This window comes from Colletes gigas, unplaced genomic scaffold, assembly GCF_013123115.1.
Source record: "Colletes gigas isolate AHSC1104 unplaced genomic scaffold, ASM1312311v1 Colletes_gigas_Sc00001, whole genome shotgun sequence".
NCBI lineage: Eukaryota > Metazoa > Arthropoda > Insecta > Hymenoptera > Colletidae > Colletes > Colletes gigas.
Window position 1 is genome coordinate 3,549,027 of NW_025106630.1, and position 20,176 is coordinate 3,569,202.

The 20,176-nt window shown below is 42.8% G+C and overlaps 1 protein-coding gene across 2 annotated transcripts in view; it reads left to right on the forward strand.

Moving 5' to 3' along the window:
• The window catches only part of LOC122402926 (protein bric-a-brac 1-like), a 98,127-nt gene that overhangs the window by 36,810 nt on the left and 41,141 nt on the right, over positions 1-20,176 (forward strand). The window contains exons 2-4 of one of the 2 annotated variants that reach the window (XM_043406253.1): positions 7,699-8,728; positions 10,317-10,409; positions 13,597-14,965. In XM_043406253.1, the coding sequence (XP_043262188.1) occupies positions 7,724-8,728; positions 10,317-10,409; positions 13,597-14,190 (1,692 nt within the window). In that variant the 5' untranslated portion in view covers positions 7,699-7,723 and the 3' untranslated portion in view covers positions 14,191-14,965. Of the gene's footprint in view, positions 1-7,698; positions 8,729-10,316; positions 10,410-13,596; positions 14,966-20,176 lie in introns of those variants that run through there. The other variant, XM_043406162.1, reaches the window with a different exon arrangement.

Consider the following 20,176-nt stretch of genomic DNA (forward strand, 5'->3'; position numbering starts at 1 on the left):
GTGTCGTGTCTTAAAGAAATATTATTAACACTACATTTACGGAAGTCGTCAATTTGACGGATGTCAGATATTTAAAATTGCAGAACGCGTAAATATTATTTTTTAACAACTTACGTTGAATTTGTTTGATGCAATGAATACATATTCTAATTAAAAGAAAAATCGTATTTTAAGGTAATCGTCAACATGAAAGGTATCAATAAATATACATGCAATCAATGCCCGTAAATCTAATGTTAACCAAAGAAATATATATTTAGGTGTCATTTTATAAATTTAAACACTTTTATATAAGAAAAGCTATGCTTGTTCGAACTACATTTATTATAGTATTTCGAAATGCAAAAATTAAAGCGATCTAGGTGGTGGTGGAAGGATTTTTAGAACGGATAAAACTTGTTAGAAATATTTGCCAAAAATCTGACGTCTCGTTTTTCAATCGCGATCGATCATCGAGCTCTTGCCAGCACCTTCCTCCGAAAACTTTGGCTAACTCCGCGATGAAACGGTTGCCACCGATTGGGCGCCACGTTTCGCCAAAATCGTGCCAATGATCGTCACGACACATTCGGAAATTCCCAGCGAGATTTCAAGCGACATACATTTCGCTCCACTTTCATTACTACGTCGAAACGAGATTCGGAACACACTCGGACCATATACTGACGAAATAATGATTTGCGTAACCCGTTTTCCGATTTGCCATCGAAAAAAAGAATGGTATGATCAGAATTTGTTCATGTAGTGTTTATTGATTATCATTTTAATATCAATCATCAGTATTTAATCAGCGTGATATAATTTTTTTGCGAACGTTTTATCAATGTCATATTAATTTTTCTCGAACATTTAGTTTCACTGAAATTCTCGAAACAGAGAATATGCAGAGAATAAATTGAATATACAGGGTGTTCGGCCACCTCTAGCAAAAATTTTAATGAGCGATAGTAGAGGCCAAAATAAGACGAAAATCAAGAATACTAATTTGTTGGTGGAAGCTTCGTTAAAAAGTTATTAACGTTTAAAGTGCCGCTCTTACTGAATTTTTTTCTCGAAAATGCGCAAGATTTCGGGGGTATGTCTATTCACCAAAAATGACTGTAATTGAACCCTACAACCGAAAATAATTTTTCCACAACGATTTGCAATTTTTTAATTTTCTCGAATAATTTCACACCTTCTCTATTTTTTTTCTCGAAAGTGCGCAGGATTTCGTGGGTATGTCTAATGACAAAAACTGATTGTAATTGACCCCCGCAACCGAAAATAATTTTTCCACAACGATTTGCAATTTTTTTTCTCCGTTGAAAAATTTAGGCACCTAATTGGATTTTCAGTAAGGAATTTTTTTCTCGAAAGTGCGTACGATTTCGGAGGTATGTGTAATGATAAAAAATGATTGTAATTGATCCCCGCAACTGAAAATAATTTTTTTAAAACGATTTGAAAAATTTTTTTTCGCCGAAAAATTTCAGCACCTACTCGATTTTTTTTCTCGAAAGTAGATAGGATTTCGGAGGTATGTGTACTCACCAAAAATGATTGTAGTTGACCCCCGCAACCGAAAATAATTTTTCCAGAACGATTTGAAATTTTTGAATTTAATTGTTAATAACTTTTTAACGAAGCTTCCATCAACAAATTAGTATTCTTGATTTTCGTCTTGTTTTGGCCTCTACTATCGCTCATTAAAATTTTTGCTAGAGGTGGCCGAACACCCTGTATATACCCTCAAAGGGTGAAATAAATTATATTAAAAATTTCTGTTTCGGTCTACAATTTGTGCTGGACAACGTATCATAGTTTTTTTTTTATTACTGTTACTTCACCTGCATATTTGACGTTTGAAACAAATGCAACTATTTCCAAATAATTGACGAATGGGGAGAAATATAAAGTATTACATATTTTATATCTAGAATATATCCTATTATGTGAACTATGGAAATATTATATGGGATAATTATTAGTTAAATAAAATACAATAATAAAATTTTGATAGATATTTTATGTAGTTATTATTATTGATAAATATTTTATATATCTACACTATACTTTGTTACATTCACGAATTATTCATTACAACTCATTGTATAGAGAAAGATGATGTTCCGTGACATAACATTACGTCAAACTTTATTCGTAAATAGACAGAAACTTTTGCGAGTACTAAAATTATAGACTATAAGATTAAGTATACATCGCGTATAAATTAGAGTCTCCTAATGTTTAACAATACAAATAGCCTATTTTTGTTATGTATAGCCAGCAGAAGTAGTTCTTAACAAACTATAAAAATCGTTCTAGAATTCTGCCTCGCGTTAGCACACAAGAATAGAACGCTAAACATATGACATGTTACACCACTATGGTTCATGATTAATGTCCCAACAAGACTATTTTCCTGGTCTTATTTCGGGTGAAGTATTCACAGAATTAAGTTTTGCAGTTAACAAATATATTTAGTAATTATTAAGCATTTTAATGACTGACAAAATCGAGTACAATTTTTCTCTAAAAATAATACAAAATTCTAGCTTTCTTCGATCTCTAAAATCTTAAATTTCTTTTCTCAATGAAACTATTCAATTGAAAATGAGTTTCGTTGCTCGTTATTATTTTCATACTGAATTCTTCGATAATTTCCACTACATTAAAAATAGTGGGAAGCAACTTTCGTATTAGCTGAATTTTTCACGGAAACAGAACTAACTCCTTTTCAAAATTCTTCCTTAATTACTAATGGCGATCACGAAATCCTTCATTGTTGACTGCGTTTTCGGGTCGAAGTTTCAAGAGATTTACGTAGGCTCTCTTGCTCGCACGATTGAAGTGTTACTTCGACGGATCGTGGTCTACCACTTCGCTTAGAATCACCAGTTGATCCTGCTTCTCTAAATTTAGCAATCGATGCAGTGTGCAAACGGAGCGTTTGGAGTGTTAAAACCACACCGAAATTTTCTCCGAGTAGCAATAACCGAACAATTGCTTCCAAAATAAATTTCCACGGCTCTTGCACACTTATCCGTTATAAACTTATCGTATTAAACTTTGTTTCCAAAAAAGGAAACAAGTGTTTATATCGTTTGAATGTATTTTCTATACCCAAATCGAACGTAAATTTTAAGATTTTGTTTAACATTCGTAGAAATGTCGAATACAAAGAGATCATACTGGTGTCATTAATCGCTCCTCGATGCTATTCTTAAATTAGCGACATCATCATTTTTCCCTCACGCGGTGCTCTGCACGTGCAAGCATTTCTCGAACAACTTCACGCGGGCAAAGTTTGTGAAGTAGATACTCCGTAAATGCAAATTTTAGCTGCAAGCTCTAATTAAAACGCAAAAGTTTTACGAACACACGAGAAATATTCCGTACGGAGGTTCCGCGCAGTTTTTGACACAATTCGCGAAGAATACTCGATCGTTGCACCATGATGCTTGTTAGGTCGCGCGGAAAATATTTGCTATCCATTATTCCATTAGATCTAAAAGCTCGTTTCTATGCACAGATCAAACCACCAATTGAAAAGCTTGTTCACTTTTTATATAATCCCACGATCTACAATAACGAATATCCTTTTCCAATAGATTTAATAAAAAAAAACAGGACAAAGGTATCTACTGTTTAAGCTGTCATTTATGTGACTCGACGCGAATATTTTGCACCTTTTCTTCCAATGATTTACATTTTCCTATCTATTTTTATTCCTCTTCTATCGATACAGGTTATGAGTTAATTATAAAAAGGGAATTATTATATTTAATTAAAATAGAACCCTGAACAGTCGAAAGAATAATTAAAACGTTGATCTAAAAATTCTACATGTTATCGTACGACGAATCTTCGCGTTCGTGGTCCCCATAAGGCACAAGGTTCCCCAGTCTCATCGGTCTGCAAACATAATTCGCTCGAATCGCGAGTCCAGCGTAATACCCCGCTATCTTGAATCTATTAGGCCGTGCATAAGCAGAGTAAAGTGTAGATCACGGGAATTTTCGAGAAAATGATCCCGTTGCCGCCCAGCCGCATCGGTTCGCGACGCCAGAGACGGATTATCGAGGGTGACGGACGTACGAGGGAATTATTCAAACGATCAACGGCCGTTAACGATCCCACGGCAATTTGGTCCACGTAAAAACGTTATTTTCTCTTTATTATTACGATACGTCCCGGGTATTATCACGTACGGTCGCGTTATCACGGGGCTCGAACGAATCACGCGAGCATCGCGCGGCCCTCGTGCACGCCATCGCGCGTATCCGCGGACACATCGAACGAACACACGTCTGCTCGGGGCTTCGTCGGCGAGGATAATTACGCGTGCAGTTCGGTTGCGTTTCCGCGGCCGGACATGGCCCCCAGGCTCGACTAAAAGGGTGGTTAGGGGCCTTGGCCTTCGTTGGGCCTTGTTTCTTCGAGTAGCAAATTGATAAATTATTCTCAATTTGTTTTGTGGGCAACTTGCTATTGAAGAAAGTAGTAAATAGTATTTTTCGTCATGGGCCTGTTAGTGGGACTCATCAATAAGACAACCCCTGCATTAGACATTCAATGCTTGGTCGAGTACTTGCGAGAAAGGTACAGGTTGAGCGTAGCCCTCTGCTGGCGAGTGCGGGAAGTGACACAGTTTCATATGCATATATTCATATATTCACATATGGGTGACAGGATTTTCCACTACGGAACTAGGAAAATTAATTCTCAAATTGAGACACTGAGAGAAGTGAATTTTAGCAAGGTTACAAAAATCACTACTGAAACAAATTTTAGGTTATGTAGCTTACAATGGTCTAAAATCAAAATTTTAGTCTTGCAGAATGTTGTATAATTTCGATCTAGCAGTGAATATGTTAAATCTTGTTTTAACCCTTGTGTGAACAGCAGAGTATCTACTTTCTTTAACGATTGTTTACGTTCTTGCGTAAAGAACAGTGCAATGGAGAACAAGTAGAAACGGTAAGCAATGGACAGACGCGCCGCGCAAACAGTATTCGAACATCGTTATTTAGAAAGCAAAGCATTGGAAAGCGAGTAAAAGCGAGACGTGATTTTCCTGAATTCTTTTGAATCGTTCGAGGCGACTTAAATATAGAAACCAACCCTTTCGCGATGACTTCCCAAAACCGCAGTGAAGCGAGACTAAGTATAATAAATTCTTTGATTGCGTCACAAAGTTATCCCCATCAGTGCTTGGAGCTGCTCGAGCGAGCCTCGTCGTTATCTCCAACACGCGATCGAGGGTGTCTCAGGTTACTAATGAGTTACCAACGATCAAGTATTGACTGTATCTGACTCGTTTTCGCTGTTTCTCAATCGTTCCTACTATTCTCGTTCTTGATCCCAACGTATACACACGCGAGCGGGTCTCGCGTCGAGGGGAGATAAGAAGCGATAGAGTTTCGTTGTTCGCCCTTTCATTGTGTCACCGTTCCGGTCACAATCCAACGACACAATGAAAGGATTTACCGTACCTTGAGCAGACGCGACAATAGACTTATCGTGAGTACGTTGGTACGTCCCTACCAATTTATGGAAGTACACTCTCGCACAAATTAGTACAAATTAGTAATTATATTCCAAAAATGAAAGCATACTAGCAAATTTAAAACCTCAATTTTCAATTTTAAAGTAATTCTAGTCGTACTAAATGTCAAGGTTAATCATAAAAAAAACACAGTTAATTTTATATTGCGTCAATCATTTTTGTAATAATTATAAAAGAAATGTAGCAATGTAATTGAAAGGAGTTACTGGAACTTGAAATATTGAAGATTCCATTGTTTCGCGATTCTCTTATCGAGAGGACTTCCAGATGATTCCCCAGCCTCGAAAACCATAATGCAACAACCCCGATGGTCGCGACACGTGCGTGCGCGCGCCATTCACGCATCGGACGCGGGCAATAAATACGAGTAAAGATAAGCGACGATATCGTCAGCCGACTACTATCGGTCGTGCATCTTCCGTACGCGTGTTCCGTGGCCCGGAATTAAACGATGACCGCCGCGGCCGAGGCTTAAGAAACTCGCGATGCACCGCATCGAATAAATCGCGAGTCTCGGGGCGAGCGCCGCCGCGCCGCTTCGCGCTTCCGCGGACGCTGATTTATGGCGGAGGAAATTGTGATAGCGCCGGCCAAGGGTCCGAACGTACGGTTTTCCACCGGCGGACAAGGAATTCCAATTTAGACATCCGCAGTTCCGTGTTCTTTTTCGCGCTGTTCGCGTTCATGCGGGAGACAACCCACGCTGGAAAACGCTGCGAGGCGGTAATTTATGCGCGCCGACGAGCCTATACGCGATTAGGCGCGTCGTTGCGTAATGGCACCGGGATTACTCTGGGCCGACACGGGAGGACAGGGTTGGGAAAATTCGTATTTGAATAATAAATCATGGGGACGATACATGGAAATGAAATTTTAATCCCAAACCAGAAATAGTCGATTTTGTCCATTAGTCTGTGGCGGCGTGCTGTTGTAGGAAGAGGTCCAGAGCATTTAATTGGTCGAGCACTTGCGAGAGAAGTACAGGTTGAGCGTAGCCCTCTGCTGGCGAACGCGAGAAGTGTCGTCGCGAGTGTTCGAGAATTTATTGCAAAGAAAGCAGCGTAGCAATTATTTTCAAATTTTCAGAGTATTTTATCACACTACTGGAATATGTATAACAATTTTTTATCAGTTGAAAGACTCATAAACATCGGAGTTATAAGCCCGTTGTATTCATCTCGAATCAAAACTGCATGAAATTTTCATTAAGTTAAAAATGCAAAATTTAAGAAATCACGACGTATTTTAAGCCGTAAATAACATAATAATATAATAAATAGCTGGCTTAAATAAATATTTAAATAAGAGATTCACTCTAATAATCCTTAACTCCGACCGAAAGTAATGATGGATGCTCACGATGACTACGATATTTTTTATCGCCGTTTTGACGAGGGAATTCCATGATGCGTCGCATTCAGATTTTGATGCAACTTCGCGGGTAGCTGGGGAATCGAACAATATTAGATTTATGTTCGACCGCCATGCGTAGACACGCGATTTCTCACGCTAATGCGTTAAGGCATTAAACCAAAAGGTACTACGGAATTCTCACGTTCGAAAATATACAGTTAAATCGTTGCTTCTTTTTTTTTGCGAAATTACTTCTGTTATTACGGAACGAGAGGTGTGTATAGTAAGTACATACCTTCGAGAAAATATCGCTTTGCAGGAAAGCTTTGAAATCACTATTTAAATTTGATGAAAATTACAAAGCAAATTATTATAATATAATATGATAATAATACTATAATTTACAAAACCTTTAAGACTTCTGTCGCTGCAGTATCTGAAACACAGATACTCTGCACAGAACTCTTCGACGCTGGTCGATTCAATGACCATAACATTGGGTACACACCGTCAGAACCTTCGCCGTTCGCCTAATTCGCTTCTCCTCCGATCTTCCCATTAACAAGCGCCTCCAACCTCTCACCGACGTGTATCGGACGAACCAAAAAAAAATTAAAACTCACGGGCGTCGCACCGATCCCGAGAACCTCAACGGCGAAGCAGTGAGCAGTCTCGGCAACAAGAGTGGCGTAAAAAAAAACCTACACGACGATGAAAAAAAAAAAAAACACACATTTGACACGAATGACAAGAGCGAAGAATAACGCGAACCGGTACAAATGTTTCTTCTGCAGCAGGGTTGCGGGGTGCAGTTCAGACATGGGAAGTGAGCATTACTGCCTGAGGTGGAACAATCATCAGAGCAACTTGCTGGGTGTGTTCAGTCAACTGCTGGAGTCGGAGTCGCTGGTGGACGTGACATTGGCGTGCACGGAGGGACCTTCGATACGTGCCCACAAGGTAGTCCTCTCCGCGTGCTCCAGCTACTTCCAGGCCCTGTTCCTCGACCACCCGAATCGCCACCCCATAGTCATCCTAAAGGACGTACGTTTCGCCGAGCTACGTACACTCGTCGACTTCATGTACAAAGGCGAGGTAAACGTCGAGTACTGCCAGCTATCGGCCCTCCTCAAGACTGCGGAGAGCCTTAAGGTGAAGGGTCTAGCGGACATGACGAACATCAACGCGGCGGTAGCGTCGAGGGACGAACAGCAACAGCCACCGCAACAACAACAGCAGCAGCAGCAGCAGCAACAACAACAGCAACCGCAGCAGCAGCAGCAACAACAACAACAGCAACAACAACAACAACAACAACACACGAGCGCATCCGAGGGTATACAGCGCGAAACGTCGCGAGAGCATCACCGAGAACGCGAAAGCATAAAGGAAGCGAGCAATAAAGAGAGAGACAGGGAAGGAAATACATCCGGTGGCACGGGGGTGCCATCGGGAGGGGTGAAAGAATGCGAGCAACCCCAACAAATCGTAGTCCAACCACCCACCAGCGAGACCACCGAGGCGGTAGACATGACGGACTGTCCGCCATCGCCCACCGGACCCGGTAGCCCTTGTCCAGGACCCTTGGCCCTCGATCGACCCAGGAGGGACTCCGAAGATGCTGCGAGCCTAGAGGAAACGAGGGGTTCCCTCAGTCCGATCTCGGTGCACAGCGGACCGTCGGATATGAGTTTGAGTAACAATACCGGCGGTACGCCCGGTGTGTTACCTTTGAACTTACCGCAGAGCCGGCTTCCGTCCCCGCACAGTACAGAACCTCTAGCGGGTCCGTCGGGGTTACCTCCTGTCCAGCAAGTTCCACTTGTGAGTACCCTTTCTTCTTTTATATCGCTTCTGGCACCATAGACGACTCGATGGCTAGGGAACTAAACTACCTTCTTAGTCACGCTACGTACAGTAATTCACGAAAGCATTCGAACGCTTTCAATTTACATCGGTAACAAATAGAATGCACTCGTTAGGTTTAAGTTCTCAAAGTAAAATTGCAAGTAAAGTCACATAGGAGTCTCGAGAATGTATACGTAAAATTACAAACACATAGGGGAGTTCCCCTTGTACCGGGCAGTTAAGGTTTTTTAAAATCATTAAAAAAATATAATATTGTATGGCTTCAACAACATTAGAAATCAAATAGTATTATTGTGATAGTTATTTCCCGAATTTTTTGTTCTCTTTCTCCTTAGTCAATAATTTATTTATTTACTTTCACATCTTCTTGCTCTTGTTCCAGTTTCTCTTTTTCTTGACACTTAAATTTTAACGAGGCTGTAAAAATAAGTTCTACGACAAATTACGGATATGCTAGTTTCCAATTATCCAGAAAAGAGTATCGTTTTCGTAGACAATTTCAGAAGTTTGGTCTGGCAGTCAACGTTGTTAAAAATATCGCTATTGTCCGGTACTAGGCGCCGTCCGGTTTTAGGGGAACTCCACTTGCAGAATTTACAGGGAATTTAGTGTAAACATACAGTTTTCGGACGTCACAAAAGTATTCGAACGTACGAATAAATCTTGACTTGTTTGGCTTTTACTATTACTATGTCACGAAAAACACGAATTCTTTTTTGTAATAAGTGTTTAATTCTTTGTTTACACGTTCACTAACAGAAATATACAGAAGTCCTAGATGTAAATAGTCAACACGCAAAGCTATAGAGAACGAGCGTGCAATATATCACGAGTTAAGGAGAATGGTTCCCGTCTCCGCCTGGCCACTGTGCAGTGAAAAGTCTGATTAATAGTCTGACCGTTCCTGTCACGTCAGGCCCCTTATCACGAATTCTTAACCAAAATTATAGCTTCGGTGACCAGAATCATTTTACCGAAGAACACAATGCTCTCTAGAAAGCGTTCAGTTTTAATTGCACGTATCATCATTGTTATCATCCTGGGATATTTATAGTATTTTTGGTTGAATGGACAGACTACAGAGAGTTTGAATTACGAAACAATTATCGCGTCTCTGCGTTCCTTTGCAATGATTTAATTCTTTCTCCAAGCGTAGACCATTTTTTTCATTAAGGGTTGTGCTGAACACTCGACGCAGAATCGATTATCAATTCTTGCAAATATTCTTTTAATGAAAATGATAAAAAGAGTCAAAATGTTCAGTATTTGAATATTCAGCCAGCTTTATTAAAATCCCTGAACGTTCGTCAACGCGACACAAAAGGAACGAAGTTTTGTTTCCTTGAAATCGGGAACGTTGCACTAGAGACAACTGTTTACTTTGGCTGGAATTATTTAGGAGGCTAATCGCATTTGAAGTTTCGGTAGAACGTTCGCGCTAATGACTCCTGTGCGTCGATCTGCGAGGAAAGTTCATACTTTCCCGATACCATCGACGGCTATCCAATTATTACTTTGACGTGTGCCCGATGTTCGTTTGCAGTCGTTAAAAAAAGAGATGGACTGGGAAAGGTCGACCGAGGATCGGAGCGCGAGCAGCGAAATATCCACGGACTACAGACTCCCGCCAGATCCGGTGAGTGTCTCTCTTTCCACCACTATACATTCCAATTTATTGACTACTTTTTATTCTCGTACTTTCTCTTTACTCTGCATTTATATATCGATTACGGTTATCGCCAGTATGCCCCCGCACTCGACTCATCTGCAATCGCATATACACGCCGGCATTACCGCGGATTGCGGATGAGCTGATGCGGCTCTTGCAAAACAAGCGCCTGCAAAACTCGTTGGATATTCGATGCATCTTGTTGTACTGAGGTTACGACAAATCGTTCGTTTGCGCGCTACTCGTTTACCGAACGACGGGCAGCCGTGACAAAAAAAGTCGGGTTTCGATACCTCGGAGGAACATAACACGATCCATTTTATCTATCTATCTATTATATATATATAAATATATACATATATATATCTATTATCTATATATCTGTCTATTTTGCTTGTCTATCTATCTGCGCTTATGGATAGACAGGCATGCGTTATATTTCGAGTTCACTTTGCATGTGGGACTATTGCATGCGTGCCCAAGTGCTTTGCTGTTTGCTGCTCTCCCCGCTAATTTGAAAGTGATCGTGTCATTAACAAATAAATCGCTGTCCTCGCCGTGAGTTGTGTGTGATCGGAGGTTCGACGACAGAGAGAAACACGTTCCCCTTGAAGCAATGGGATTTTCGACTTGCCGTGTGATTCGAGGAACGTTTCGTCACGGTTGACGATTCCTGGCGAAACAAAAAGCTCGCGGGCGAACCGTTCACGAACGTGCCCGCGAGAGTGCGTAACCCTTGACACCGCGGTTCTCAGTCCGTGTTTTAAAGTCTCCGCGAGCGGATGTTGACGTTTCGCGCGCGTAACGACGCGATAGGACCGAGACCGTACGTAAACTCGATACCTAGCCGCTTGTTTCTAGCTTCAGCGGAAATACAGATCTTCGTCGAGACGCGCTGCGCCCCGGAGATCGATCGTGCATGCCGTCTACTATTGACGAACGTATTATCTCTTCTTTTCCGAACTAATTCACTTCTCCATGCTCGGTGCATACATCCTCTCATCTGTCTGTCTCTGTCTCTCTCTTTCTTTTGCTCCCACTTTCCGTAACCCGTTCAAAATCTTTCGCGCGACTCTCCAGCCTCGCTCTCTCTCTCTCTCTATCTCTCTTTCTCTCTTTCTCTCGATCCTCGACCTCCAACGCTAGATCATTCGCGCGAGTCTGTCCAAACGATCCCTTCTTCGCTCGTCTAAAACGCTCCTCGGCGACCGTTAATCCCCGGCGTACTCCTCCTCCATGATTTCTGGTCGCATCCTGGTGCTTCGAGGGGCTGCGGTGAACCGCGCGGAAAATGCGTGATCCGTGACGACGCCTCCAAGTTTTTTCTCTTCCCTGGCCGTTCGAGCGATCGATTGGAAAAACCGGCGAATAACAGAAATCCCGTTGATCCCATCCTGCCAGCCTGTCTTGCTAGCTCACTGTCAAGAAGTTGACCTTCGTTTTTGGCCATGGTTGTTTTTTACTACATTTTTATATATATATATATATAAATACGTAAATATGTATATATACATGTGCGCGTGTATACATGCGTATACATGCCCGCACAATATGTGTATATATATATATATATTGTTCTATACATGACTGGTATAATATACATCACATACATACATATATATATTTATATATATACTCATTATTGACATACATATATATATATACATATATGTATCGTTATACGTACTGCAGATTATATTGACATTCATTATTACCATTTGTTACTTTTGTAATATTTGTATTTCGATTTTGTCGTTTTTTTCTTTGGTTGATTGCAATGCCTTTTGCTATCGGCGAATCAATTTTTGCACCGCGGCGATCTCGGTCGGCCGCAGTCGATTATACGTATATATTACTAAAAAAAGAAAAAGAAAAAGAAAAATAGAAAAAAATTTTTTTAAAAATCAACGGGAGGAGGGACGAGGGACGAGGGTGCGGGTGGGTTGTTGTTCGTTGTTCTTGAGCGAGGCTGTGGGGGTTGCCGTGGGCCCGTACATGTGTCACTCGTTAATCCAGACCGATACATATATACGTACATATATAGACACGTATAAAGAGCCTCGTACGTGTGTATATATACGGTGACACACACACTCAGACAATTTCCTTGTCATACATGTTTACCTGGGGGTGCGCGTCGTGCCAAACAAAAATGAGCGTCAACTTCTTGTGCTACCGTCTTACATGCCGTCGAGAGGAATATCACTTTCTCGTCAGGCCAGGGACTTCTTCTTCCACCAAAAATAAAAATAAAAATAATAAAACAACAACAAAAAAAAAAAAACACAAAAATGGAGAGGAGCTCATGAATCAGAGGAAGAAAGAAAGAGAGAACCTCGTGTACATGCGTTAACATCCGGTCATACCGAAACGACGCGCTTCTTACGAAAGTAGTGGTCTCGAGACGACGAGCCTTTGCCTGTTCTTTCTTTGTTAATAATTTTTTTTTTAATATTTTTTTTTTTTTACTTATTTATTTCGTTAATCGACGAGTCATACAGTGGCGCCTAGAAAGAGAGAAAACCAGTAGCCAGATACGAGTGCGAGAACAAAGCGAGGCAATGGAAACAGAGAGAACGCAGAAAAGAAATAGGAGACGCTTTTTTCCGAGCAAGCAGCGCGGTTACGTGCGTCGATTGAAGCCCGGCGCGTCGCGGGCCCGTGCATACGTACGCGTGTACAAACAACGATATACGCGTGCCTGTGTACGCTTGTGAGTCGAGTAGTGTCGAAACGAGCGATTTCTCGCGGCGAAGTGGCGAGACGTGTCGCGGCATACGCGGTATCGTAAGACACGGAGAAAACGAGTATGCGAACGAAATATCTCCTTTCTGCTTGAAACGATCACTTCAAAAGTAAACGCACCAAAGAATAAAAAAATCAAAAAAAAAAAAAAAAAAGAAACGAAACAAAAAGGACAAAAGAAAAATAATAGATAGAAAGATAGATAGATAGATAAATAGATAGATAGATAGATAGATGGTAGAACAGAGAAAAGTGAGCAAGCGTGGGAGAGAGAGAGAGAGAGAGAGAGAGAGAGAGAGAGAGTGAGAGAATGGGAGAATGAAAGTGAGAGCGAGAAACGTTATTGTGGGTTGTAAGGACGAGCTAAAGGGAAGACAAGAAGTTGATGTTCTTGTTTGTTTGGTTGCAGGAGTTGATGGGTGTGGATGAGCGGGTGTTTGCGTGCATGTACTGCGGTGCCTCGTTCCTCCACCAGAGCAAGCTGGCGCGGCACATCCTCTCGCACAGCCTCGAGACGCTCAAGTACCGTGAGCAGGCGGCCCACCTGCAGCTGCAGGCTCAGCTGGGCCTCGAACCCGGTATGCACCTGCCGCCGGAGGCCCACTACCCCACAGCAGGTACGATCGAGCCGATGGACCTCGAGCTCGCGGCCCACTCGGACCCGACCTCGGGCGTCGTCCTCTGCAAGTTCTGCGGCAAGTCATTCCCGGACGTCGGCTCCCTGATAGCCCACCTACCGGCCCACACAGGCGACAGACCCTTCAAGTGCGAGTTCTGTGGAAAGGCGTTCAAGTTGCGCCACCACATGAAGGACCATTGTCGGGTGCACACCGGGGAACGTCCGTTCCGGTGTACGTTGTGCGGCAAGACCTTCTCGAGGTCGACGATACTGAAGGCCCACGAAAAGACACATTACCCGAAGTATGTGCGCAAGTTCCTGTCCCCGAGCCCCGTGGATCCCTCCGAGGAAGAGGCCCCGCCGCCGCCACCGCCGCATCATTGAGTTCGCCTTGGTCCGCGCAAGAAGAACCGCCACGTTCAACGCCGCCGGAGGAACAACCGCCGAACAATACACCTCCTTCGACGTTTCTGTTCCCCCGCGTCCGGTAGACGCGGCCCCGTCGACGCCGTCGCCGTTGCTGACCCATCGATCGTCGCGACGATGGATTCTCCGGAGAGGCGGATGATCGACCGCACGGAGCCCCGTCGGGGAATCGACGTCGCCATCGCGACACCTAGAACGCTGTCGGACGACGGGAACGGGAACGGGAACGGGAACACGGACACGAGCCGTTCTAGTAGTGCCTCATTCTCGTTCGCTCGTTGTTTCTCGCATTTCTTTAATCTTTTCCCGCCACGGTCTCTCCTTCTCATCATCTCACGCGTCCTTCTCTCGACGGAACGGAGCCACTACGGCCTCCTGCTCATCGCGAACGACCGACGTCGCTTTCGCGGGACGCTCGATCGTTCCTCAACCCTCGATCTCTCCCTTTCGTCGTTCCTCGTCACTCCTGTCGTTCTTTCGTTCGTCTCCACGAAGGGTGTATACCTCGCGTCAATCGATCCCACTGAGCGACGAGGCAAAAAGCCGGCGGTGTTTCTAGTTAGTCCTGTGATTTTGGTTAGGATGGTTGGTAAACGCGTGTTCAGAGGGAGGGACACGTTAAAACGAGCTCCCTCGGTTAATCAGTGCTTTAAGACGAAACGTTTAGCTTATATATACATATATATATTATATATACATGTATATATATATATCGATAAATTATTGAAGGTATATATATATATATATATGTGTGCGAGCGAGTGTGCGTGCGAGTGCGTGAAAGAGAGAAAGCGTGAGTGATAGAGAGGTGCGAGAGTGAACAAAGGGGACAAAAAGAACAAGAGAAAGAAGATATGAATTACGGAAGCGGATGATAGAAGATCGGGATTTTTATCGAGAAGAATTAACGAGACGATTACGAGAGGGCGAATGGGAAAATTTGAGCCGCCACGGTTGGTGCTTTTAAGAGATTTTGATAAAATGCTGTGAATATTATATTGATTACGATTAACTATAAACTATTGTAATAATGTAACAACGTTGTACGATGTACGATGTGACTATTGTTGATACGATTGAGAATATTTTATACAGTTGACAAGGGGAGGGGTTGGGGGGGTTCGCGCGCCGATGATCGCGATACGAGTGAAAGAAAATTGATCGGGGAGGGGGTTGGTTTTTCTGGACTGACTGAACGGGAGGCACGGGGGGTGTGGGTGGGTAGAGATACGTCCACTCTCGGTAACGTTCGATTCGGTGCGTTCGTGGACGTGCTTCGAAGACACGCGTAGCGCTGAGGAAAGTTATGCGCGGCGCGGGGCTGCTAATTAAGTTGTTACGAGTGCGCCGGCATCGACAGCTTCTCGGGCTGCGGTTTTCTTCATCGTGCATTTCGTTACCGGTTCTCTTCATCTTCGTTTGGTTTTGCGGTTCGCTCCGCGAGACGAATCGTGGACGTGCGTGCTCGCCCGGTACGTAGACCATTGTCAACGTCAGAACTCGTTTCTACCCGCCACGCTCGGGACAGGTTACCCTTTCACGGAACCTCGAGTCAATTAGTCGTATTGTTTCCAAGCCCTCCTGTGGGAGGAATAAATTACCGATCTCGGTAAACTCGTTTACATGTATCGGAATTGGGCTCGATCTTTTCGAAAATTTCTTTATTCCTCGTTGCATCGTCGCGAAACTATTATCAACGGATCAACGAGTCTCGCCCGATCGAAACGAGTCCAAACACGACGTAGTTCGGATTATTTTTAATTATACGTGTTCTGCGCACGTCGTTCGCGCACCGTAGCTCGACGCTAGCTAGTTAGGCCGAACGTGGTCGTGTTTGTACTCATTTTAATCGGGAGATTCTCGCCTATTCGTCCATAACAGTTTCGCGAGGGTACGATGAAAATACAAAAATGTTAACTTTCGTTCGAAATTTGGCAATACCAGCGGCGTGGATGACCTCGGGTTTCGTCTACGCGGGGTGAAATTGTTTGGTACTGTGTTTGTTGTAACTTTTCCGGGTGAAATATCGTCGGAAGATCTTTCGCGGCTGTCTTGGGGGACAGGTTTTACCCAATTCCTATCACGCAGTCGACGCAAACACGGTATCGAGAGCGCGTGTCGAGCACGCTGAAACGCGTTATAGGCAGCCAAGCCGGCGCATATATTTAACGGCGGTTCGTAAGACCGACCAAGACAGTGCAATAACTAAACCGAGACGCAGTTCAACTCTCTTCTAGCCGAATTTTATATTTAACGACTCCTCCATTAAGGTCGAGGGAGCACGGTCCTCTGTAACAGCTCTTTGCTCCCCGAGGATTGTCCTATTCTATAATTTATTTATTTCTGTCGTGTACAACCGTTTTGCGTGACAAAGCTAGCCAGTAGAGACAGAAGGGTCGATCGAGTTTCATAAATCGTTCACCTACTCCTGTTTACGTTTCGCGTGAAGAGGGCGAACGTGTTTTGTTCGCGGGGTCTGCGAAACTTGTAATAGGCGGTACCTAGGTTTCGAGGTTGATTATAGGACAGAGTCGTGCGCGGCTGGAGAACAGTTCCTTGTTCGACGTCCTCGGGACAGGGTGTCGACGCGTTTTATTTTCCAAACTGCTTCTATCCGGTTCGAACGCGCATTGGCAAACGAAATATCGACCTTCTTCTAAGCGTTTCGCGAGGCCACGAAACAGGAGACCGGAACGTGACGTTTGCCACGCTCGTACACGCGCACGCTTATTCTGGGAACACGAGAGCGCAACGTAATCCTGTAAACAGGATATTCCTTGTATTCGTCTGCAGACTCCTTCCGTCGAAGATTCAACGAGGTATGAGAAGCAAAACTATCTAACTATGTAGAACTTTGGAATTTGTTTCGACGTTGCTTGTCCTTGACCCTAGAGTACTAGCATCCATCAACGTAGTCGTCAACACCTTTTGTTGAACTGTTCGATCGTTAGTTACACTCGAACTTTTAAATTATTCGAAGTCACATTCGATAATTTTGAAAGTTTCGCGTACAGTGTGACGTGTAATATTTTTTACATATTTTTCGAGGCACGCGTGAACACGCATGAATATCGTTACGATACAGAAGGTGTTACTAATGTGTTTACGTTTCTTGCAGATACTATTAGAAATTGCCATATCAGAACTTTGGAAAATTATCATTACTTTGAATACTTGCAGAAATTTAAAGAAATAGAAATCGAGAGTGTCAGACGAGTTTGAAGATCCTGATTGCAATCGATGTCGTACTATTATTTGATTCTTTTACTTTTAGATGTTTCTTTATTTAAAAACTATTTTTATTAGGAATATTTAATCGTCGAGTTCGTTTATTATCGAGTCTGCAATGTCTTTCTAATTTGAGAGAAAATTTTTAACCGCGGAAATAATTTGTTTACATCGCGTAAATGTCGTTCGCGTCACGGAACGGATGTGTTAAGAGTATAGTAGACGCACCTAGAAGGCAGCATTGCACTTCGGTCGGTTGCAATGCGCGATGACCTCGCGTTTCTCATAAGCGTTTAAGTGATACGAGAACCAGTATTCGAACTACATAATTCCTTTTTTTTCCTATTAGTGCTGATAAGACGATTAGCGTGTACGCATTGAAACATATAATATATACGATCATCTGGGGAAATTAACGATTCAGAATATCGACGCGGTATATAATTTCTGACCGTTTTCCTCGCGACGGAAACGCGTCAGAAGGGAAACGCTCGAGCAAACGTGACAAGTAAAGTCCATATCCGACAGTGTTTAACAGTTTATCTAACGTCTTTAAATTTAATTGCCCGCTACAATGTGGCAATGCTATCGAAAGGAAGCTTTTTCCGTAAATTGTTTACATTTTATCGGACCAATTATCGTTTTCAAGTACCACGATGCCTCGTCGCAATGAAAAACAAATATTAACTTTTACTATTTCAAGCAAACGAAATTGTTAATTATCTTGCAATATTTGAAATAATTTTCTGGTCAAGTGTTTCGTCGTTCTTGCCAAAATTCTTTTAGATTACCTAATTCGATCAAATTGCGTTCGAACAATAAAAGTTTTACATTCATTTGATAAGAACAGTTTCACCAGATTTACACAACTTTTCTTATTTGCATTTTCTTAGTTGCTCGTCCAAGTTCGAGCGCTTATTGTTTACATCGAGTGTTAACTAATTTGTAAATAAAATAATTCTTTTCTTCGAAGAAACCATGGAAGTGTCCAAATTAAATATCATTTCAACTAGCGTATTTGTTTTGCAAATTGTGCAGAAATTTATGCATCGTTTCAAATCGGTTAATATTTTTGCATTTCTATTAACAAAATGAACATTTAGAATGCCTGCTCTATCAGGAATTTTGTTTGCTGTAATTGTTAAGTTCAAAGTGATACGAATAATGGCCTGCCTTTTGATAAGGCTAATAACTGACCACAGCTCTTACTTCACAATTTTCTGCGTATTTTGATAAATTATAAACGACCTCGTTCACATATTTCACGTTTAAGAGTGTACTTCCGCCCAGAAAGGAACAGAGTTGACTCGCTTCTTGCATCGATTCGCGTTAGGGATACTTGCAACAGATTCCTCGACTGTCGCCACTGTTTACGTTCCTTCGACTCGGCTCGAGTGGCCGACAGTAATTAAAATTTGCATTTTAATCAAGAGGAAGGGAATCAAGTACTGTGAATGACCTCGCGAATAGACATTGCACTCATTGATACTATAGAATAAAATTCAGTTAAAAACTACGTTAACGATACACAAAAACTCGAGTCTGGTCCGCGAGTCCGTAGTTCGTCGATCCGTGCTATAGAATCTCGTGAAATTTATTACGATAGAACCTCGATTGTTGCAATACATTGACAAGTGGTCGTTTAAAAATGAATAAATGCGAGAGGAAGTAACCGATGACAATGGGAGCTACTTACGGGACTCGTTTTCGTGCATTAATCGAGGCAATGCAGTCGATCTCGTAGGGAAACGGTCATACGGTGGGCGAAGGGCACGAAATGGTCGTTTGGATCGACGTTCGGAACTCGATGGCGACCGTAGCTACGCGTCGAGCAGGGCAAGCTTTCTTTTTTCTTTTCGTTGTTCCCGCACGAGCCGAGCGCATTGTATATTTAGTCGCTGGTTGCTTCCCGCCTCCTTCACGGGAGAGACCCTCGCGTAGCGGAGTCGCTCGAAATCGATCGATCTCTGAAATATTCATCGTGTTCCGTGCAGAGGCCCGTGGCTGCACCGAAGGAATCGGCCGCGGGACTCCCGCCCCTATCGATTAATCGATAGTCGAGCCCATCGCGCACGATTTCGGCCTCGTTCGCGACAAAACGTGAATATTAATCCGCTGCCGGCGCCTTCGCGAGGTCAAACGCGAACGCGTCCTGCTTTCCGTCCGCTCCTTCTCTCGAGTCCTTCCCTTCGAGCGTTCCTCGATTCGTTCCCCGATCCGTTTCCTTCCATTTCGGAATTTACCAGCCGGTCGATCCCGGAAGGGATTAGCGAACTTCGGGCTCGTGCCAACTCCGTAGCAATTCGGTTCCACTTTTACGATCGCTTTGGCGGAAGACTAGGTACGCCGCTGTCGCGTTCCGGTTTTTTTTTTTCCTCGGTTTTAATCGAGCTATGGAGCATCGACCCTTTCGTTCCAAGAGTTGCTCAATGATTTATATTGCGTGGAAATTGTGTCGCGTCGGGCAATAATCGCATGATTTGATAAACATCGCGTTCGAGCGATCCGTGCCTCGGATGGATTTCGTTGGATCGCGTTGAATTTCTCGATTGCAACCCAGAGGAATCGATTTCGTTTTTTTATCAACCCCTACAACACGATTGCCTAGTTCAATCTGTTAATTTATAAAATATTGCTCGAAATCAAAATTAACTTAAAGAAGAAATAACTATACACCATTTTAGAGTTCCAAGTCAATAAAAAATAATAAAATTGT